This window comes from Pipistrellus kuhlii, unplaced genomic scaffold, assembly GCF_014108245.1.
Source record: "Pipistrellus kuhlii isolate mPipKuh1 unplaced genomic scaffold, mPipKuh1.p scaffold_m20_p_4, whole genome shotgun sequence".
Classification (NCBI taxonomy): Eukaryota; Metazoa; Chordata; class Mammalia; order Chiroptera; family Vespertilionidae; genus Pipistrellus; species Pipistrellus kuhlii.
The window spans coordinates 56,731,545-56,746,866 of record NW_023425540.1 but is presented as its reverse complement, the minus strand read 5'-3'; the positions used below and the strand labels follow the sequence as shown (position 1 = coordinate 56,746,866).

General features: G+C 35.2%; 1 protein-coding gene across 4 annotated transcripts in view; it reads left to right on the top strand.

Annotated features, from left to right (window-relative positions):
- The first annotated feature begins 301 nt into the window (after window positions 1-301).
- The window catches only part of PJA2 (praja ring finger ubiquitin ligase 2), a 51,099-nt gene continuing 36,078 nt past the window's right edge, over window positions 302-15,322 (top strand). For 2 of the 4 annotated variants that reach the window (XM_036409167.2, XM_036409166.2), the window contains exons 1-3: window positions 320-441; window positions 12,966-13,083; window positions 14,499-14,699. In XM_036409167.2, the coding sequence (XP_036265060.1) occupies window positions 13,053-13,083; window positions 14,499-14,699 (232 nt within the window). In that variant the 5' untranslated portion in view covers window positions 320-441; window positions 12,966-13,052. Of the gene's footprint in view, window positions 442-12,965; window positions 13,084-14,498; window positions 14,700-15,322 lie in introns of all 4 variants that reach the window. The other 2 variants (XM_036409168.2, XM_036409169.2) reach the window with 2 other exon arrangements.

Here is a 15,322-nt window from a genome sequence, read left to right as displayed (position 1 = left end):
CTCTCTCTCTCTCTCTCTCTGGCCAATCTGAGGAGTCCCCCAGCCCGAGGAGGGAGGACCTGGGCGCGGAGACGCACCAAGTACTTCTCCCCTTTTTCTGCCACGTCCCGACCACTGACGTGCGCCCACTCCTGAGCGTGCGATTGGATATGTGGGTTTTCCAGCTCGGCTAGGAGCCTTTCAAGCCCATTGGCCGGCGCTGACTTGGGGGCGGGGCTTGCGTGCCCGCCTCCTCCGCCCGGACCGCGGCGCGAGGGGCGGGACTCGCCGCCGCCGCCGCCTCTGCTTCCGCCGCCGCCGTCGCCGCCGCCGCCACCGCGGGCTCCGCCACCTGCCACTGCGCGTTGGGCGGGGGAGGAGCCGGAGGCGGAGAAGAAGGCGGTGGTGGCGGGTGGAGGATCGAGCGCTGTTCTCGCTCCGGAGCCGCTGCTGCACAGTTCGGTGAGGGGATTTTTTTTGTTTTGTTTTTTTTTTTAAATCTGGCTTGTTCTGATGTTGATGATAGCAGGGTCGGGCGAGGAAATTGCTGCCTTTCCCTTCTTCCTCTCCTAATGTCTGTCCAGAGGGAGCGGGGCCTATCTCTGGTCCGCTGCGCCGGCCATGGTGGGTGGGGTTGGTAGCTGTTCCGAGGCCTCCGCGCCTCCTGGGCCCGGTCCAGCCGGGACCCAGCACCGCACTGGCGTCCCGGCGGGTGACATCGGTTGGTGTCGGAGGAGGGCTCCACCGTCCGCTTTCCCCGGGGCCTCGTTTGCTGTCCTTGGTGCCTCGGCCAAGGACCCCGCTGCCTGCCTTTCTCCCCACACTGGCGACTGAATGAGTCCCCCCTCACTGACACCCCCGCCGCCTTCTCTGTCCACCTCCAGCCGCCCCGCGTAGAGCTGGTCCCTCTTAGGCCCTAGGCCTCGGCCCCCTCTCCCGGGAGCCCGCCGCCCGCCGCCCTCGCCCCGCTGGCGCTGTGTGCATTCTCCCCCATCACACCCGAGGCGCAGGCTCGCAGTCGCGCTTGGCCCGATGGCAGCAGCACCATTTCATCAGTGCTTCTCCCCAGAAAAGATGTCAGGTCACAGCACGCCTCTGGCAGAGCCTGCTTCAGTTGAGGCCTCCCAAAGATTATACTGCTTTTACATCATTGTGCACACATTCAAAATGGTGAGTGTAAAGCCTCTCCGACCAAGTTCAAGAAAAGGAGAGGAGATAGTTTTGTTGCAGCCAGGAAGAAGAATCTAGGTAGGAGGTGCCCCTCCCCAGACATTATCTTTCTTTCTTATTTATTTACATGCTCATCGACAGTGCTGTGAATCTGTGGTTTCTGTGAAGTCCACGATTTTCACCAAAGGCCTACTATGTTGTTCTTTTTATCACGAACTATTTGATCTGTTACATTTTTTTTTTTAATGGCAGTCACTTCTGCTGAAGACGACAGACCATTTGAAGAGTATGTGAACAAGCATGAAGATAAATAAACGTTTGAGCTGTGTTTTTTTTTTTTCAGTTTTCAATTTGTCTTATGAAACTCGTGTCTTTTTAATATGCAACACCTTTAGTTTTTAACAATTAAATGCAGACATGCAAACTTGATGTAAAATTCAGCAATATAGAAAAATAATGATTAGGTGAAAGGGAACATTTCATCCCTCAGTCCCATTTTACTGTGGAGAGTTAACAATTTACATTCATCTTTCTAAATGCACTTTTAAACACATATGCATACACATAATATTGTTTGGGAGGATGGTATACCAAACACATTGATATATCACTTGCTTTCTTTACTTAATTATATATCTTGGACATCTTTACTTGTTACATATAGATCTCTTTAATACTTTTTAAAAAAGGCTAAGTGATACTGGTTTGGATAGGCTAGAATTTATTTAACGATATCTCTTACTGAAAGACATTTAAATTAGTTTCTTTTTGCTGTCACAAATAATGCTTTCTTTAAAAGCCTACTTTAAAATTTATTGATGTTTTTAATTACAAACTTTAAATCTTTCTGACTTTTGCCAAAACCGGTTTGGCTCAATGGATAGAGCATCGGCCTGCTGACTGAAAGGTCCAGGTTTGATTCTGGACAGGGGCATGTACCTTGGTTGCGGGCACATCCCCGGTAGGGGGTGTGCAGGAGGCAGCTGGTTGATGTTTCTCTTTCATCGACGTTTCTAGCTCTCTATCTCTCTCCCTTCCTCTCTGTATAAAAATCAATGAAATATATATATATATTTTAAATAAGTATAATGGGCATTTTATCAATCAATTATATATAGTTACATTAAGGGTAATAGGTCTTTTATCAAGTTAAGGATGTTCCCATTCTGTTCCTAGATTGCTGAGTTTTTATTATGAGTGGTCATTGAGTTTGCTCAAACTTTCTTGCTATATTTATCGAGGTGATCATATAGTTTATCTTCTTTGGTCTGTTAATAAGATGAATTACATTGATTTGTTTTCAAATGTTGAATCAACCTTGCATTCTCTAGGTGTACCTCTCTTGGACAGTTGGAGGTGATCAATCCTGCAGGGGAGGGCATTTAGTGGTGACTCGGTCGGCAGACAAGGGAAGTTGGGGCAAACAGGCTGGCAGGGGAGCAGTTAGTCATCAATCAGGCTGGCATGGGAGTGGTTAGGTGGTGATCACGCTGGCAGGCAGATGCAGTTAGGGGCAATCAGGAAGGCAGGCAGGCGAACAGTTGGGAGTCAGCAGTCCTGGATTGTGAGAGGGATCCCAGAATGGAGAGGGTGCAGGTTGGGCTGAGGGACATCCCTCTACTCCTTGCACGAATTTTGTGCACTGGGCCTCTAGTTTTCATATGTTAGTGGATTTAATTTGCTACTATTGTGTTGAATACTTTTTGTATCTATATTCATGAAAGATGCTTTTTCATAATTTTTGGTATCAGAATGATGCTGTCCATGTATAGTTGGAAAGGGTTTCTTCTTGTATTTTCTGAAAATTTTTGGATAGGCTTAATACTTGTTTCATAAATGTTCATTAGAGTTTGCAAATGACCATCTAGATCTAGAGTTTTCTTTATTGAAAGGTTTTAAAGGATAAACAAAATTTTCTTTAATAGGTATAGGATGATTAAGGTGATCTGTTTTTGAAAGCTTCCAGTCTTTGACTATGTGAGTGACCCTTACTATGTGAGCTTTAATAGTTGGTATCTTCCAAGAAATGTACCTAATTCATCTATTCATTGCCATAACATTTCTTTATTATCCTTTTAATAATTATAGCATCTGTAGTGATGTCCTTTCTTACATTACTGATATTGACAGTGTGTTCTTGCTCTTGTCTTTATGAGTATGTTTTCTGGTTTATCAAAAATGTCTCACAAAGTTCTATTAGACAGTGTTGCTGTACACAGTTCTGTTTTGAAGTGACTAAAAATAAGAAAAAATATTTTACATTTACCTTCAATTTAATTATTTTTAGAGTTCTTCAGATTTTTGTAGAATCAAGTGTCTGTTCTTTTTGCCTGAAGAACTTTATTTCACATTTCTTGCAGTTCAGATCTTCTGATGACAGAGTTTATTGGGTTGACTTAAAATGTTTTATTTTACCTTTTCTTCTAAAAGATTATTTTGTTTGGTACAGAATTCGTGTTCACAGTGTTTTCCTCATACATATTACTTTAAGGATGACACTATATAGTGTTTGGCTTGCATTGTTTCTGATAAGTTAGTTGCAATTTCTCTCTCCATTAAATGTTCCCTTTGGTTTTTATAGTAGATTGAATATGATTTGTCGTACGTGTATATGTGTTCTGTATTTATCCTCATTTTTGTGGTTCATCACTGAGCTTCTTAGATGTATGGTTTGATCTTTGAATTATATTTAGAAAATTCTCAGCATTTTTCTTCTAATATATTTTCTATACCATTTACTATTTTCCTATAGGATTCCAGTGACACATGTGGTACTTCATTTGCTACAGTTCCACAATTCTTGGAGGCTTTGTTCGCTGTCCTCCTGTTCCTGCCCACCCCTCCTCCCTTTGACACACACACACACACACACACACATACACATATTCATACACACACACACACACACACACTTTTAAAAAATTACTTCGTATCTCAGTTTGGGCAATTTGTCATGACCTGTTTTGAAGCTCATTTATACTTTCCTTGACTGGTCTTTTTATGAGCCCATAAATACATTCCTCATTTCTGTTAATGTGTTCTTTACTTCTTGCATTTTCATCTTCTTGAAATCTGTGATGTTTCCTAACCCTACTCCGGGAGTAAAGGCCCTTTCTCTTTTACTTATCCCCTAGCCAGAATGGAGGACAGTGTTTATTGCCCTCCTAGTGATTTCATTCCCCCCCCCCCCCAACCCCCAGGAGTTAGAATTTAGGTAGGGTTTCATTCTTTTCCCACATTGACAGTCGCTTCCTGTCTTCCACCACTGAAAAATAGCTTCTTTAGTCTCCCAGCTTGTTTCCAGTCTTTTTAGCACCAAGTAGGGATCTGTGGATAAGTTTGTGAGGGACTGCTAACTTTCTATATATCTGCAATTCTCAAGAGATTCCATTCTCTTTATCTAACCCACATTTTATCTTTGCCTGCAATGTAATTGCCTGACAGAAGGAAAATTAGACACTCTGTAGAGGGAAGTAAATTATCCAGAGCCTATAGAAAATCACATCCAGCATTCAGGAAGGATGCATTTTTTTAATTTCTAGGGGAACTTGTAAGAGTTCACATATACATCTACATACACTCACACTTAGAAATTATTCAGTTGACTTAGTTATCCATTCAACCAAAGTGACAAAAGAGTTCAAAGACAAATCTAGAAAGTTACATAATTGTAAAAGAGTTTTGTTCTTTTAAGAGAAAAGACAGTGATTTTCTTAGTAATCAGACTTGATAAAAACATTATGAAGGCCAGGAAATATTTTCATAAGACACAGTATCTTTGTTTCCAATGCAGATTACATTAAAAGTTAAATAGAACTACATGTTTTTGTTTTTAATTTCTCAGTTAGACCAGGCCAATAATCTAAAAACATGTGATCATATCAGTAGATGCAGAAAAAGCATTCAACAAAATCCACCACCCATTTTTTATAAAAACTCTCAGCAAAGTGGAGATAGAGGGAGCATATCTCAACATGATAAAGGCCATATGTGACAAACCCACAGTCAACATCATACTCATGGCAAAAACTAAAACCATCTCCCTAAGAACAGGGATGCCCATTTTCACCACACTGTTTGACATAGTATTGGAAGTGCTAGACATAGTGATCAGACAAGAAGAAAAAATAAAAGGCACCCAAATTGGAAGAAAAGAAATAAAATTGTAATTATTCGCAGATGACATGATATTGTACATAGAAAACCCCAAAGACTCCATCAGAAAACTATTATACTAGACTTAAATATAAAACAAAAGACCTGTTCTTTCACCAGAAGAAACCAAATTCTAATTTTGCATCAGGATATTTTGGATATTAAAACTTTACCTTGTCGCCGAGACCGGTTTGGCTTAATGGCTAGAGCGTCGGCTTGGGGACTGAAGGGTCCCGGGTTTGATTCCGGTCAAGGGCATGTACCTTGGTTGCGGGCATATCCCCAGTAGGGGGTGTGCAAGAGGCAGCTGATGGGTGACTCTCTCTCATCGATGTTTCTAACTCTATCTTTCTCCCTTCCTCTCTGTACAAAATCAATAAAAATATATTTAAAAAAAAACAAAAAAAACACAAAACTTTACCTTGTCTTTAAACTTAAATAGATTCTAGTCTTAACATTACTACTCATAAAATTCCTTTCTCAAAATTCATTTTCTACAAACTTGCAAGTCTCTATCTATTCAGCTATTGTCCTACCAGTAACAGTCATTGTACTTTGGGACAAAATTTTCTTTTTTCCTTTATAAAACGTAATAAAATATGTCCATATTTTTCCTTATCCAAAAACACATTCTATTTTCTTTTCCTACTTTTCATCTACATGCGTTTTTCTTTCACCCTGATTATTTCTGGTAGTTTTAATTATTTATTAATTAGTTTACTAATTAGATTATTTTTAACCCCTAAGCTAGTGGAAAATAAGTGAGCAATTGTGGGCTGGAAAATTTGTAAATACATTTTATAATTATTAGAAGTATATTCTTCCTCATAGTAAAAGTCTCGTTTTGGGTCAAAACATGTCTATTCATAGACCCAAATGTCTTCTGTAAAAAATCTAAAAACTATAAGTAGATAAACTTATGTTTAGCATTTAATATTTATTTTGGAAATGCTTTAGATATAAATGAATATCCATTATTTGGTTTAACTTAGTATAAACTTTTATTTGTTTAACCAGTGTACTTGCTTTTAAAAATTATGATTGGTTTAGTTATTAAAGAACTATTCACCAATTTAAATTATTTTTCTTATTGACAAATTCTGAAGATGTACCTGCTTTTATTAAGTCAAGAAATGTAAACTGCCGAAACCGGTGTGGCTCAGTGGATAGAGCGTCGGCCTGCGGACTGAAGGGTCCCAGGTTTGATTTCGGTCAAGGGCACATACCTTGGTTGCAGGCACATCTCTAGAGGGATGTGTGCAGGAGGCAGCTGGTCGATGTTTCTCTCTCATCGATGTTTCTAGCTTTCTATTCCTCTCCTTTCCTCTCTGTAAAAAAATAAGATATATTAAGAAAAAAAAAGAAAGAAAAAAGAAAAAGAAAAGAAATGTAAACTAACCTTTTTTTTTTTTTTTCTTTTAATCATAGAGTATCTTAGATCATGTGAACTTAAAAAAACATTTGGGCTGCCCAGCCAGTGTGGCTTAGTGGTTGAGCACCAATCTGTGAATCAGGAGGTCACAGTTCCATTCCCAGTCAGGGTGCATGCCTAGGTTGCAGGCTTGATCTTCAGTAGGGGCTGTGCAAGAGGCAGCCCATCAATGATTCTCTCTCAACATTGATGTTTCTCTGTTTTCTCTCCCTTCCTCTCTGAAATCAATTTTAAAAATTTTTGGTTAATTTCTATAATTCTGAGAGAATAGTGTTTATATATACTTTTTACAAATTCATTTTGGCAATTCCAAAATGGCAATACAATTTAGAAATAGAAAAATATCCATAATATACTGACATAAACATATAGGAAGACATAACCAGAGATCTTAGAGCTTTGTTTAAAATACTTATCCATGTATCATGTATAAAACTCAAAAGTAGGGGGATAATGTTTATGTTTCTGGCGGATGAACTAAGTTAAGGTGACTTGCTCAGATGGCCAGTGCTTTACTGAAGAATTTATTTGCATACAGTAAGGATCCTTTAGAACTGTTTTTAGATTGATTAGAAGCTTCTATTCAAAGAATGCATTTCATTGTTTCATTGTGGCTTGGAATCCTCTCTTTTAAGGATGCTCCTTAAGGTGGACCTATCTAAGTTAAAGGTTCTCCAGAGTGGCCACTACATTTTCAAAAGTTCACCCATTTTCCAAAAGGCATAAGATTCTGGTCCATCGACCAGATAGAACTCATCTTTGCCTTTAGATAAGTCAGAAAGTTCAAAACTTTGGACATGTTTTGTTATGTTTTATAAAGGAAAAAAGAAAAACTTGTCCTAAAGTAACTCCAATGTTGGAGTTTGGAATCAAGAGAGACTTAGTATCAAACTCCAGTATTGGTGAGAAAGCAGTGAGCTCAGTGGCATCTGTGGGTTACCAGCACCTGTTTGCTTATCTGATACCTTGGAGTCACTGGAGGACTTTGGATCCCACTTCTGATGCCATGCACTGTCAACAGTTCAGAAATAACAGAAGTAAAACCAGTGAATCACTGAAGTGGTAGTAATCAGGAAAAGTTTATTATATACACACCAAAAAGAAATCTGTAAACAAGGAGCATTCAAACCAAAACATGGATTTAGACTCAGGGGTATATTGTTACAAAGCAAATTATGTAGTGAGAAAATTATTGGTTACGGTACAGATGCTCCTTGACTTACGAGTAGATTATATCCTGATAAACCCACCATAAGTTGAAAAAAAACATAAGTGGAAAATGCATTTAATACATCTAGCCTACCAAACATCATTGCTTAACCTAGCCTATCTTAAATGTGCTCAGAACACTTACATTAGCCTACAGTTAGGCAAAATCGTCTAACAAAGCCTATTGTTGAATATATCATGTCATTTATTGAATGCCATATCTCCAAGAAATGCAACAGAGTACATTGTAAAATATTGGTTGTTTACCCTGACGATCATGTGTCTGACTGGGAGGTGCAACTCTCTACCCTTGCCCAGCATCACAAGAGAGTATCACATAGCTAGCCTCGGAAAGGATCAAAATTTGAAGTAAAGTTTCTACTGAGTTCATATTGATTTCACCCCATCATAAAGTTGATAAATTGTAAGTCAAAGCATTGTAAGTCAGGGCTATCATAAAAATGACCCAGGTCAATTTAGCCTGATAAAATAAGCTAAATTAAGCTTTGTTTGTATGACTAAACTGGTTTTGTCTGTTCAGGGAATTTTCAAGTCTAATCTCTATTTTTTATTCTAACACAACCAAAATAATGTGGAATAAAATTAGAAAAGTACATTCAGAACAGCATCAAAATAAGTAAGATACCTAAAAATAAATTAATAAAATTTGGGCAGAATTTTTTAATTATTATTATTATTGACTTTTTACTGAGAGGAAGGAAGAGAGATAGTTAGAAACATCAATCAGCTGCCTCCAGCACACCCCCTACTGGGGATGTGCCTGCAACCAAGGTACATGCCCTTGATCGGAATCAAACCTGGGACCTTTCAGTCCTCAGGCTGACGCTCTATCCACTGAGACAAACCGGTTTCGGCTTGGGCAGAATTTTTTACACTGAAAATTTCAAAGCAGTGCTGAGACATTTTGAAATACTTAAATAAATGGAGAAATATTCCATCTTTATGTAGTAGGAAACTCAGTATTGGTAAAATATCAATTTCCCCAAAATTGAGCTATAGTGTCAGTAGAAATCCCAGAATTTTTTATTGGTTAAATGGATTCCGAAGTTTATATAAAAATGTAAATGTCTCAGATGTCAAAACTTATTATGAAGCAATATTAATTAAGTCATTTTGTATTAGAACAACAGTTTTCACACTGTGTGCAGTGGCACACTGATGTGCCTCAAGAATTTTTAAAACATGCAATAACTGACTAATCAGGTGCATTGACCTCTTCCTGTAGGCCTCACATATCTAGTTTCTTGGTTTATGACAAAAGCTTCACTGAAGTTAAGAGAAAGCATTGATTTTTAATCAACTATTAGGTAAACTGGATATCTGTATTAAAAAAAGAACATATTTATTTATTTTTATTTTTTAAAAAATATATTTTATTGATTTTGTACAGAGAGGAAGGGAGAGAGATAGAGAGTTAGAAACATCGATGAGAGAGAGTCATTGATCAGCTGCCTCTTACACACCCCCTACTGGGGATATGCCCACAACCAAGGCACATGCCCTTGACCGGAATCGAACCCGGGACCTTTCAGTCCCCAAGCTGACGCTCTATCCATTGAGCCAAACCGGTCCCGGCAAAAAAAGAACATATTTAAAAGTTCATTTGAGTTAGTTAATGTATCTATGTGTATAAGCTAAAATTATCCAGCTTCTAGCAGAAAATCAAAGAGGATATCTTGACTTTGGAGTAGGCAAAATTTGTTAGAGCACAAATTAATAAGTTAGAATACATAATATTAAGAATTTATATTTATCAATACACCATTGAGAAAGAAAAAGCAAGCGATATACCGGTACTGCAAGAATTTATTCATAATAAATAAATCTTATGGAGCACTTGTATAAGTAACTATTACAAATCAAAAAGAAAAGGCACAAACAACCCAATTTTTAAAATACGCAAAATAAGCATATTTTGAAGGAAGATATCACAAAGGAAGATGTCTAAGAGGCCAATATGCATAGGTTAAGGTGCTCTACATTATTACTTATCAGGGAAATGTCACAATGCAGAACCATCACACCCCTACCAGAATGGCCCAAATTAGAGACTGACAATACAAGTGTTGCCAAGGATGTGAAACAACTGGTGCTCTTCTATTTTGCTGGTGGGAATATAAATTGTTTCAGCCATTTTGGAAAACTAGCAGTAGCTGTTATAGCTAAATATAGCTCTATACTGTGAGTCCAGTTTGTATGTACCCAGAAAGGTAAAACACAAAAACCATCTACAAGGATGTATCTGAAGCAGTGAACCTCAGAAATATTTTGTTGAGCAAAAGTAGGTAGCCACAAATGAATTTATACTGTATGATTCCACTTATATGAAGTTTAAAATAGAAAAAAAATAATTTGGGGTAATAGAAGCCAGGAAAATGGTAAGAGTTAATTACTTAGAAGGGGCAAATGAAAATCTTCTGAAGCGATGGTAGTGTTTAATATCTTGAACTAGTGGTATTAATTCATATGTATATGTGTTTAAAAATTAATTGAACTACAATGTGTGCTTAAGAGTTTTGTACTTCATTATTGTAAACAACTAATTCTTCAACAAATGAGTGCAAAGAAAAGGAAATATTTTAAAAGTTTTACCATGAAAATTTCCAATCAAATTTCTAGAGTACAAAAAACTGAATACACATTATCTTGTTTCAACATTATGCCTTTTTTTAAAATCTCCCAATCTCGTCCACACTCAAATATGCCTTTTTTTGATAGCACAAATTTAACTGTCTCAATATCAGATTTAATTCTGAGCACTTTTTTTTACTTTTACTATTAAATGTAATTGCAACATTGAATTTTTCTATTTTTCTATTTTCCTATACCTTTGTTTTTTGTTTTCCTGGCTTAGATGTGGAAGTAAATCTCTGCTGCTGCCTTATTCTGCACTAATTTGACTTGTGTATCTCAAAGGAGGTTGGGCCCTTTTTATTAGTGCTACATCTGAATCTAATATTTTTTAACCTAAATGAAAGAGAAATTTGAGGAATACTCTTCATCTTTTTTAATGGATTGGGACTTTATCTTTTATCTCAATTATTTTTGACTACACTTAAAATTTTTTTTCTTCCCTAGCCAATTTTACCTCCATTAAGCCATAGAAAAAGTTAATTGTTATAGTGTATTGTGTATATGTTCATTCAATTCTTTCTTTACTGATTTCTCTCTGTAGGTAGATTTTTTAAAGCAGTATTTTATAACATTTTTTAAACAGCATAACTTAAAAACATTTGGTGAGATAAAAGCTTCACCATAACAAATTGGAAATTCATTTTTTTGGATATTTTTGTATAAACTTTGGGGATTATCCAAATATCTGTTCCTGATTACATTTATTTTATGTTTCACATGTTTTTAATGTAATTTGCACTATATCAGTGCTGAGTTTATTGTTCCTCTTTTATAATAGTTTACAGTAGTTTTCAGAGAAGAATAGTATTAAGCAAGGTTAGCTTTTTATCAGAATACCTCTGAGTGTTACCAGAGGTAGCAAACCCATTTCATCTCAGAAGGTTAACATTTGTACTTTAAGTTTTCTCTCTCTGATTTAATTATAACTTTTACAGTTGTCTGACTGAAGAATTTGGTAGTCATATTCTGTAAGTTTTCTTGTGTAACAGTCTATAACTTAAAAATCTAGTGATTGAGACTTCCTGTAACTAATTTTAGTAATGTGCCCAGTTGTTTATAGTTATGTATAAGAATATTATCACTTCAGCCCTTAGTTATTGTATATCTACTAATTACATCTACTTGATTATTTTGTAGTTTTGTATATGCACAAGCAACCACTTGTGCTTGTGGCTAGAAGATATGAAAAATCCAGAGGTAGATTAAAAAATATGTAAAAGTGAGAAGAATTTAAGTACAAGCTTAAATTGCTTAAATTGTTATTCAAAATAGATGCTTATTAATCTCTTGGAATATTTACTTTGCTTTAGCAACTGAAAATAGATGAAATAATGTTTGTAGGTTAAGTTGAAGTATAATTGGTTCCAAAATATATATATATGAAAGTTTTCTAGTAGCATTTGTCATTATTACAAATTCATTTTGTCATGAAGTTTATGTTTCTGAATTTATAGCTCAAATATAATAATTATCAAAATTCTGTGACAAAAGAATTCTTTTACTAAAAGGAAATGTAGGCTAGATAATTATAGAAGTTTGTTTTAAAAGGAATTTTGAGAAACATTTTTAGAATATTTTGAGACATGTAAAGCAAAATGAATATAATGGGCTTATAAGAGTAATCAAGACTTTCCTTTTAAATAGAAGGACAAATTGTATTGTTTCTCAACTAACTTATCTATTTCTAGAAAAGATCTTTTAAAAATTGTTTTATTTGTTTGATACCTGAAACCTATATAATTTTATTAACCAATGTCACCCCAGTAAATTCAATAACAATTTTTTTTTAATTATGCATTCATATAATTCTTGAGAGTGAGTTATTTCTAGTCAGTTTACTGAATTGGAAAAATATTTGCAACTCAGTGGTATGTGATAAGGATTTAATATCCAAAATGTATAAAGAATTTTATAGCCCAGTATAACAACAACAACAAAAAAATCAGATTTGAAAGTGGGCAGAGGATATGACTAGACATCTTTTCAAAGAAGACATACAGGTGGCCAACAGGTACATGAAAAGATGCTCAACATTACTAATTGTCAGAAAAATGCAAATGAAAGCACAGTGAGATATCAACTCACACCTGTTAGAATGGTTATTGTGAAATAGACAGGAAGTAACAAGTGTTGGGGAGGATGTGGAGAAAAGAGAATCCTTGTGTACTATTGGTAGAAATTAAATAGTACAGCCACTATAGGAAACATGGAGGTTCCTCAGAAAATTAGGAAGATAATTAACATATGGCCCAGCAATTACAATTTGGGGTATTTATCTATAGAAAACAAAAACATTTAACTTAAAAGATCCACACTATGTATTGTATTGTATTGTTATTTTGTTTAATCCATTGTTTCTTTGTAGGAATCTTCTGCAGCTTATTAATTGTGTGAGTTAAAACTAAGTCACATCCAAAATTTCGTTGACCTGGGCACACAAAAACTGCCATACATGTCACAGTTTACTGAAAAAGAGCCAGCAGGTAAGCGGGGTGTCAATTTCTTTACATTGAGGACTTATATTTTTCCCTCCAGATACCTTAGTGTCATACATAACATGTGATTATGGTCATACTTAAGGCCAGTTTTCCTCCATATGCTAAATATTTAAAAGCTGCATTTCTAATTTTTTATTAGAAAAATTCAATTGTACTTTCCACTTTGGAGACTCTTTCTTTGGAGTTATTATTAAGGGCACTGGTTGTGGATTCATATTATTGTATTATGGAGCAAACTACTTAAATACTTAATTTTAACCTTAAATTTTTTTATCTTTAAAATAAACTACAGTATTTACCTCATTAGGTTGTTGAGGGGATTAAATAACATAATGTAATACTTGCTATTGTATTTTATAAGTACATGTTTGGTTTTCTTTCATGCTTGGAAGCAATTATATTTCTTATTTTAATGCAATAAAAATATGTAACTGTCATATTTATTGACTATCCCATATACTGTGGGATAATATTTTGTTTAGTTCCTGCACTGTATACATGAAATCTAATTGACTAAGTAAACTTACACTTAATACATATAAAATAATGTCATATTTAATAAAAGATGCTAGTTTATTACTATATATTTCTCAATCATCAAACTTAGTATTCAAGTTATTCAAATGTTGGTGGTTTTGCTTACCATATTGTATACCAATGGTAATTTTAAAGGTGGGGTAGCATGTATTTAACTTGGCTCATCATATTTTCTTTTAGAGAATTTTACCTAGCTCTAACTTTTTGGAATTATTTTTTGTGGGTCCAGTTGGTTCTTTTGGCATTATAGATACCGTTTAAAGAAGTTACCTGTCACCTTTGACAATATTCCTCGTGATGTAATTGAAACCATCATCATATCATGTGCTAGTAATGAAATCAACAGATATGTATTGAGCAGTTATATGTAAGGTACTTTACTGAGATAATTTGGAGAATCATTTTACAATCCTTAATGAGCTTTTGTACTATAGTAGTTTGGTAGGTTATATTATAAAAGTCCTAAATAACTTAAAGGAATCAAACTTCAAAAGATATTTTTGTGGATAAAGAGGCCACATAACTTTTATAACATAGTATATATTAATAAGGTACTACTTGAGAAAATAAGAACTGCTTGCATATTAAAATATTGGTTGATTATTTTATTTTTATTTTGTTTTATTTTTTAAATCTATATTGAAAGGTTATTATATAAGCATTAAGATTTCAATATAAGTAATTTTTAGAAATTGGTTGACACTCTTGAATTGCTTACTAGTAAATAAATGAAACTTAATTTACACACACACAAAAATAAGGTACACTTGATGTTTATTAGCATATATGTTCAAACAGTATCCCCACCAGTCACCATTATGAAAGTCATTTCTGTGACTCTTATTTTTAACTCTGCTTTTCAGCAATGGATCAAGAATCCAACAAGGCTGCCTGGCCCAAACCAGCAGGAGGATATCAGACAATCACAGGCAGGAGATACGGAAGAAGACATGCCTATGTCAGTTTTAAACCTTGTATGACAAGGCATGAAAGAAGCTTAGGTCGAGCTGGTGATGACTATGAAGTGCTGGAACTAGATGATGTTCCAAAGGAAAATTCCTCAGGTATGTACCACAGAATTTTTTAAAAACTATTAATAAGCCTGAAGAAATTAATCTTGTGATATTTAAAATTGTGGAATGGGTTTTGTGTGTCTGTGAGTAAAAGTGCTGTACATTTCTCTGAAGAAATTCTATTCTGAAATTTTTAATTAATTTAAAATTTCATTAATATTAAAACATAGAAGAAAATAGAATGTGGCCAATGATTAAAATATAACTACACTTTCATATCAGTGATTACATTGTCACATCCTTCAATCAGAGGAAATCATATTTTAATCAAATACATTTTTAAAATGTTAACTGAGTATATTTTCCCCTGCATATTAAGTTTAAATTTTGTTTTTTAAAATTGTCTCTTAAATCAATGTAGCTTGGCTCATTTGATTTTTTTTAAATCATTTTATAAAACATAAATGCGAAGTAATTCTTAGTCAATTAAAATTTCTTACCCATTCAGTGGTTTGAAAAGTATTTTGCAGATATTCATGAATTAAAATATATGATTTTGGACTAGAATGCCATCTTTCTCTTGTTCTGAACAAACTTGGTAATTCTACATTATTTTTATTGTCATCTATAATAATAAAAGCATAATATGGTAATTAGATCACCTTCTGGACAAA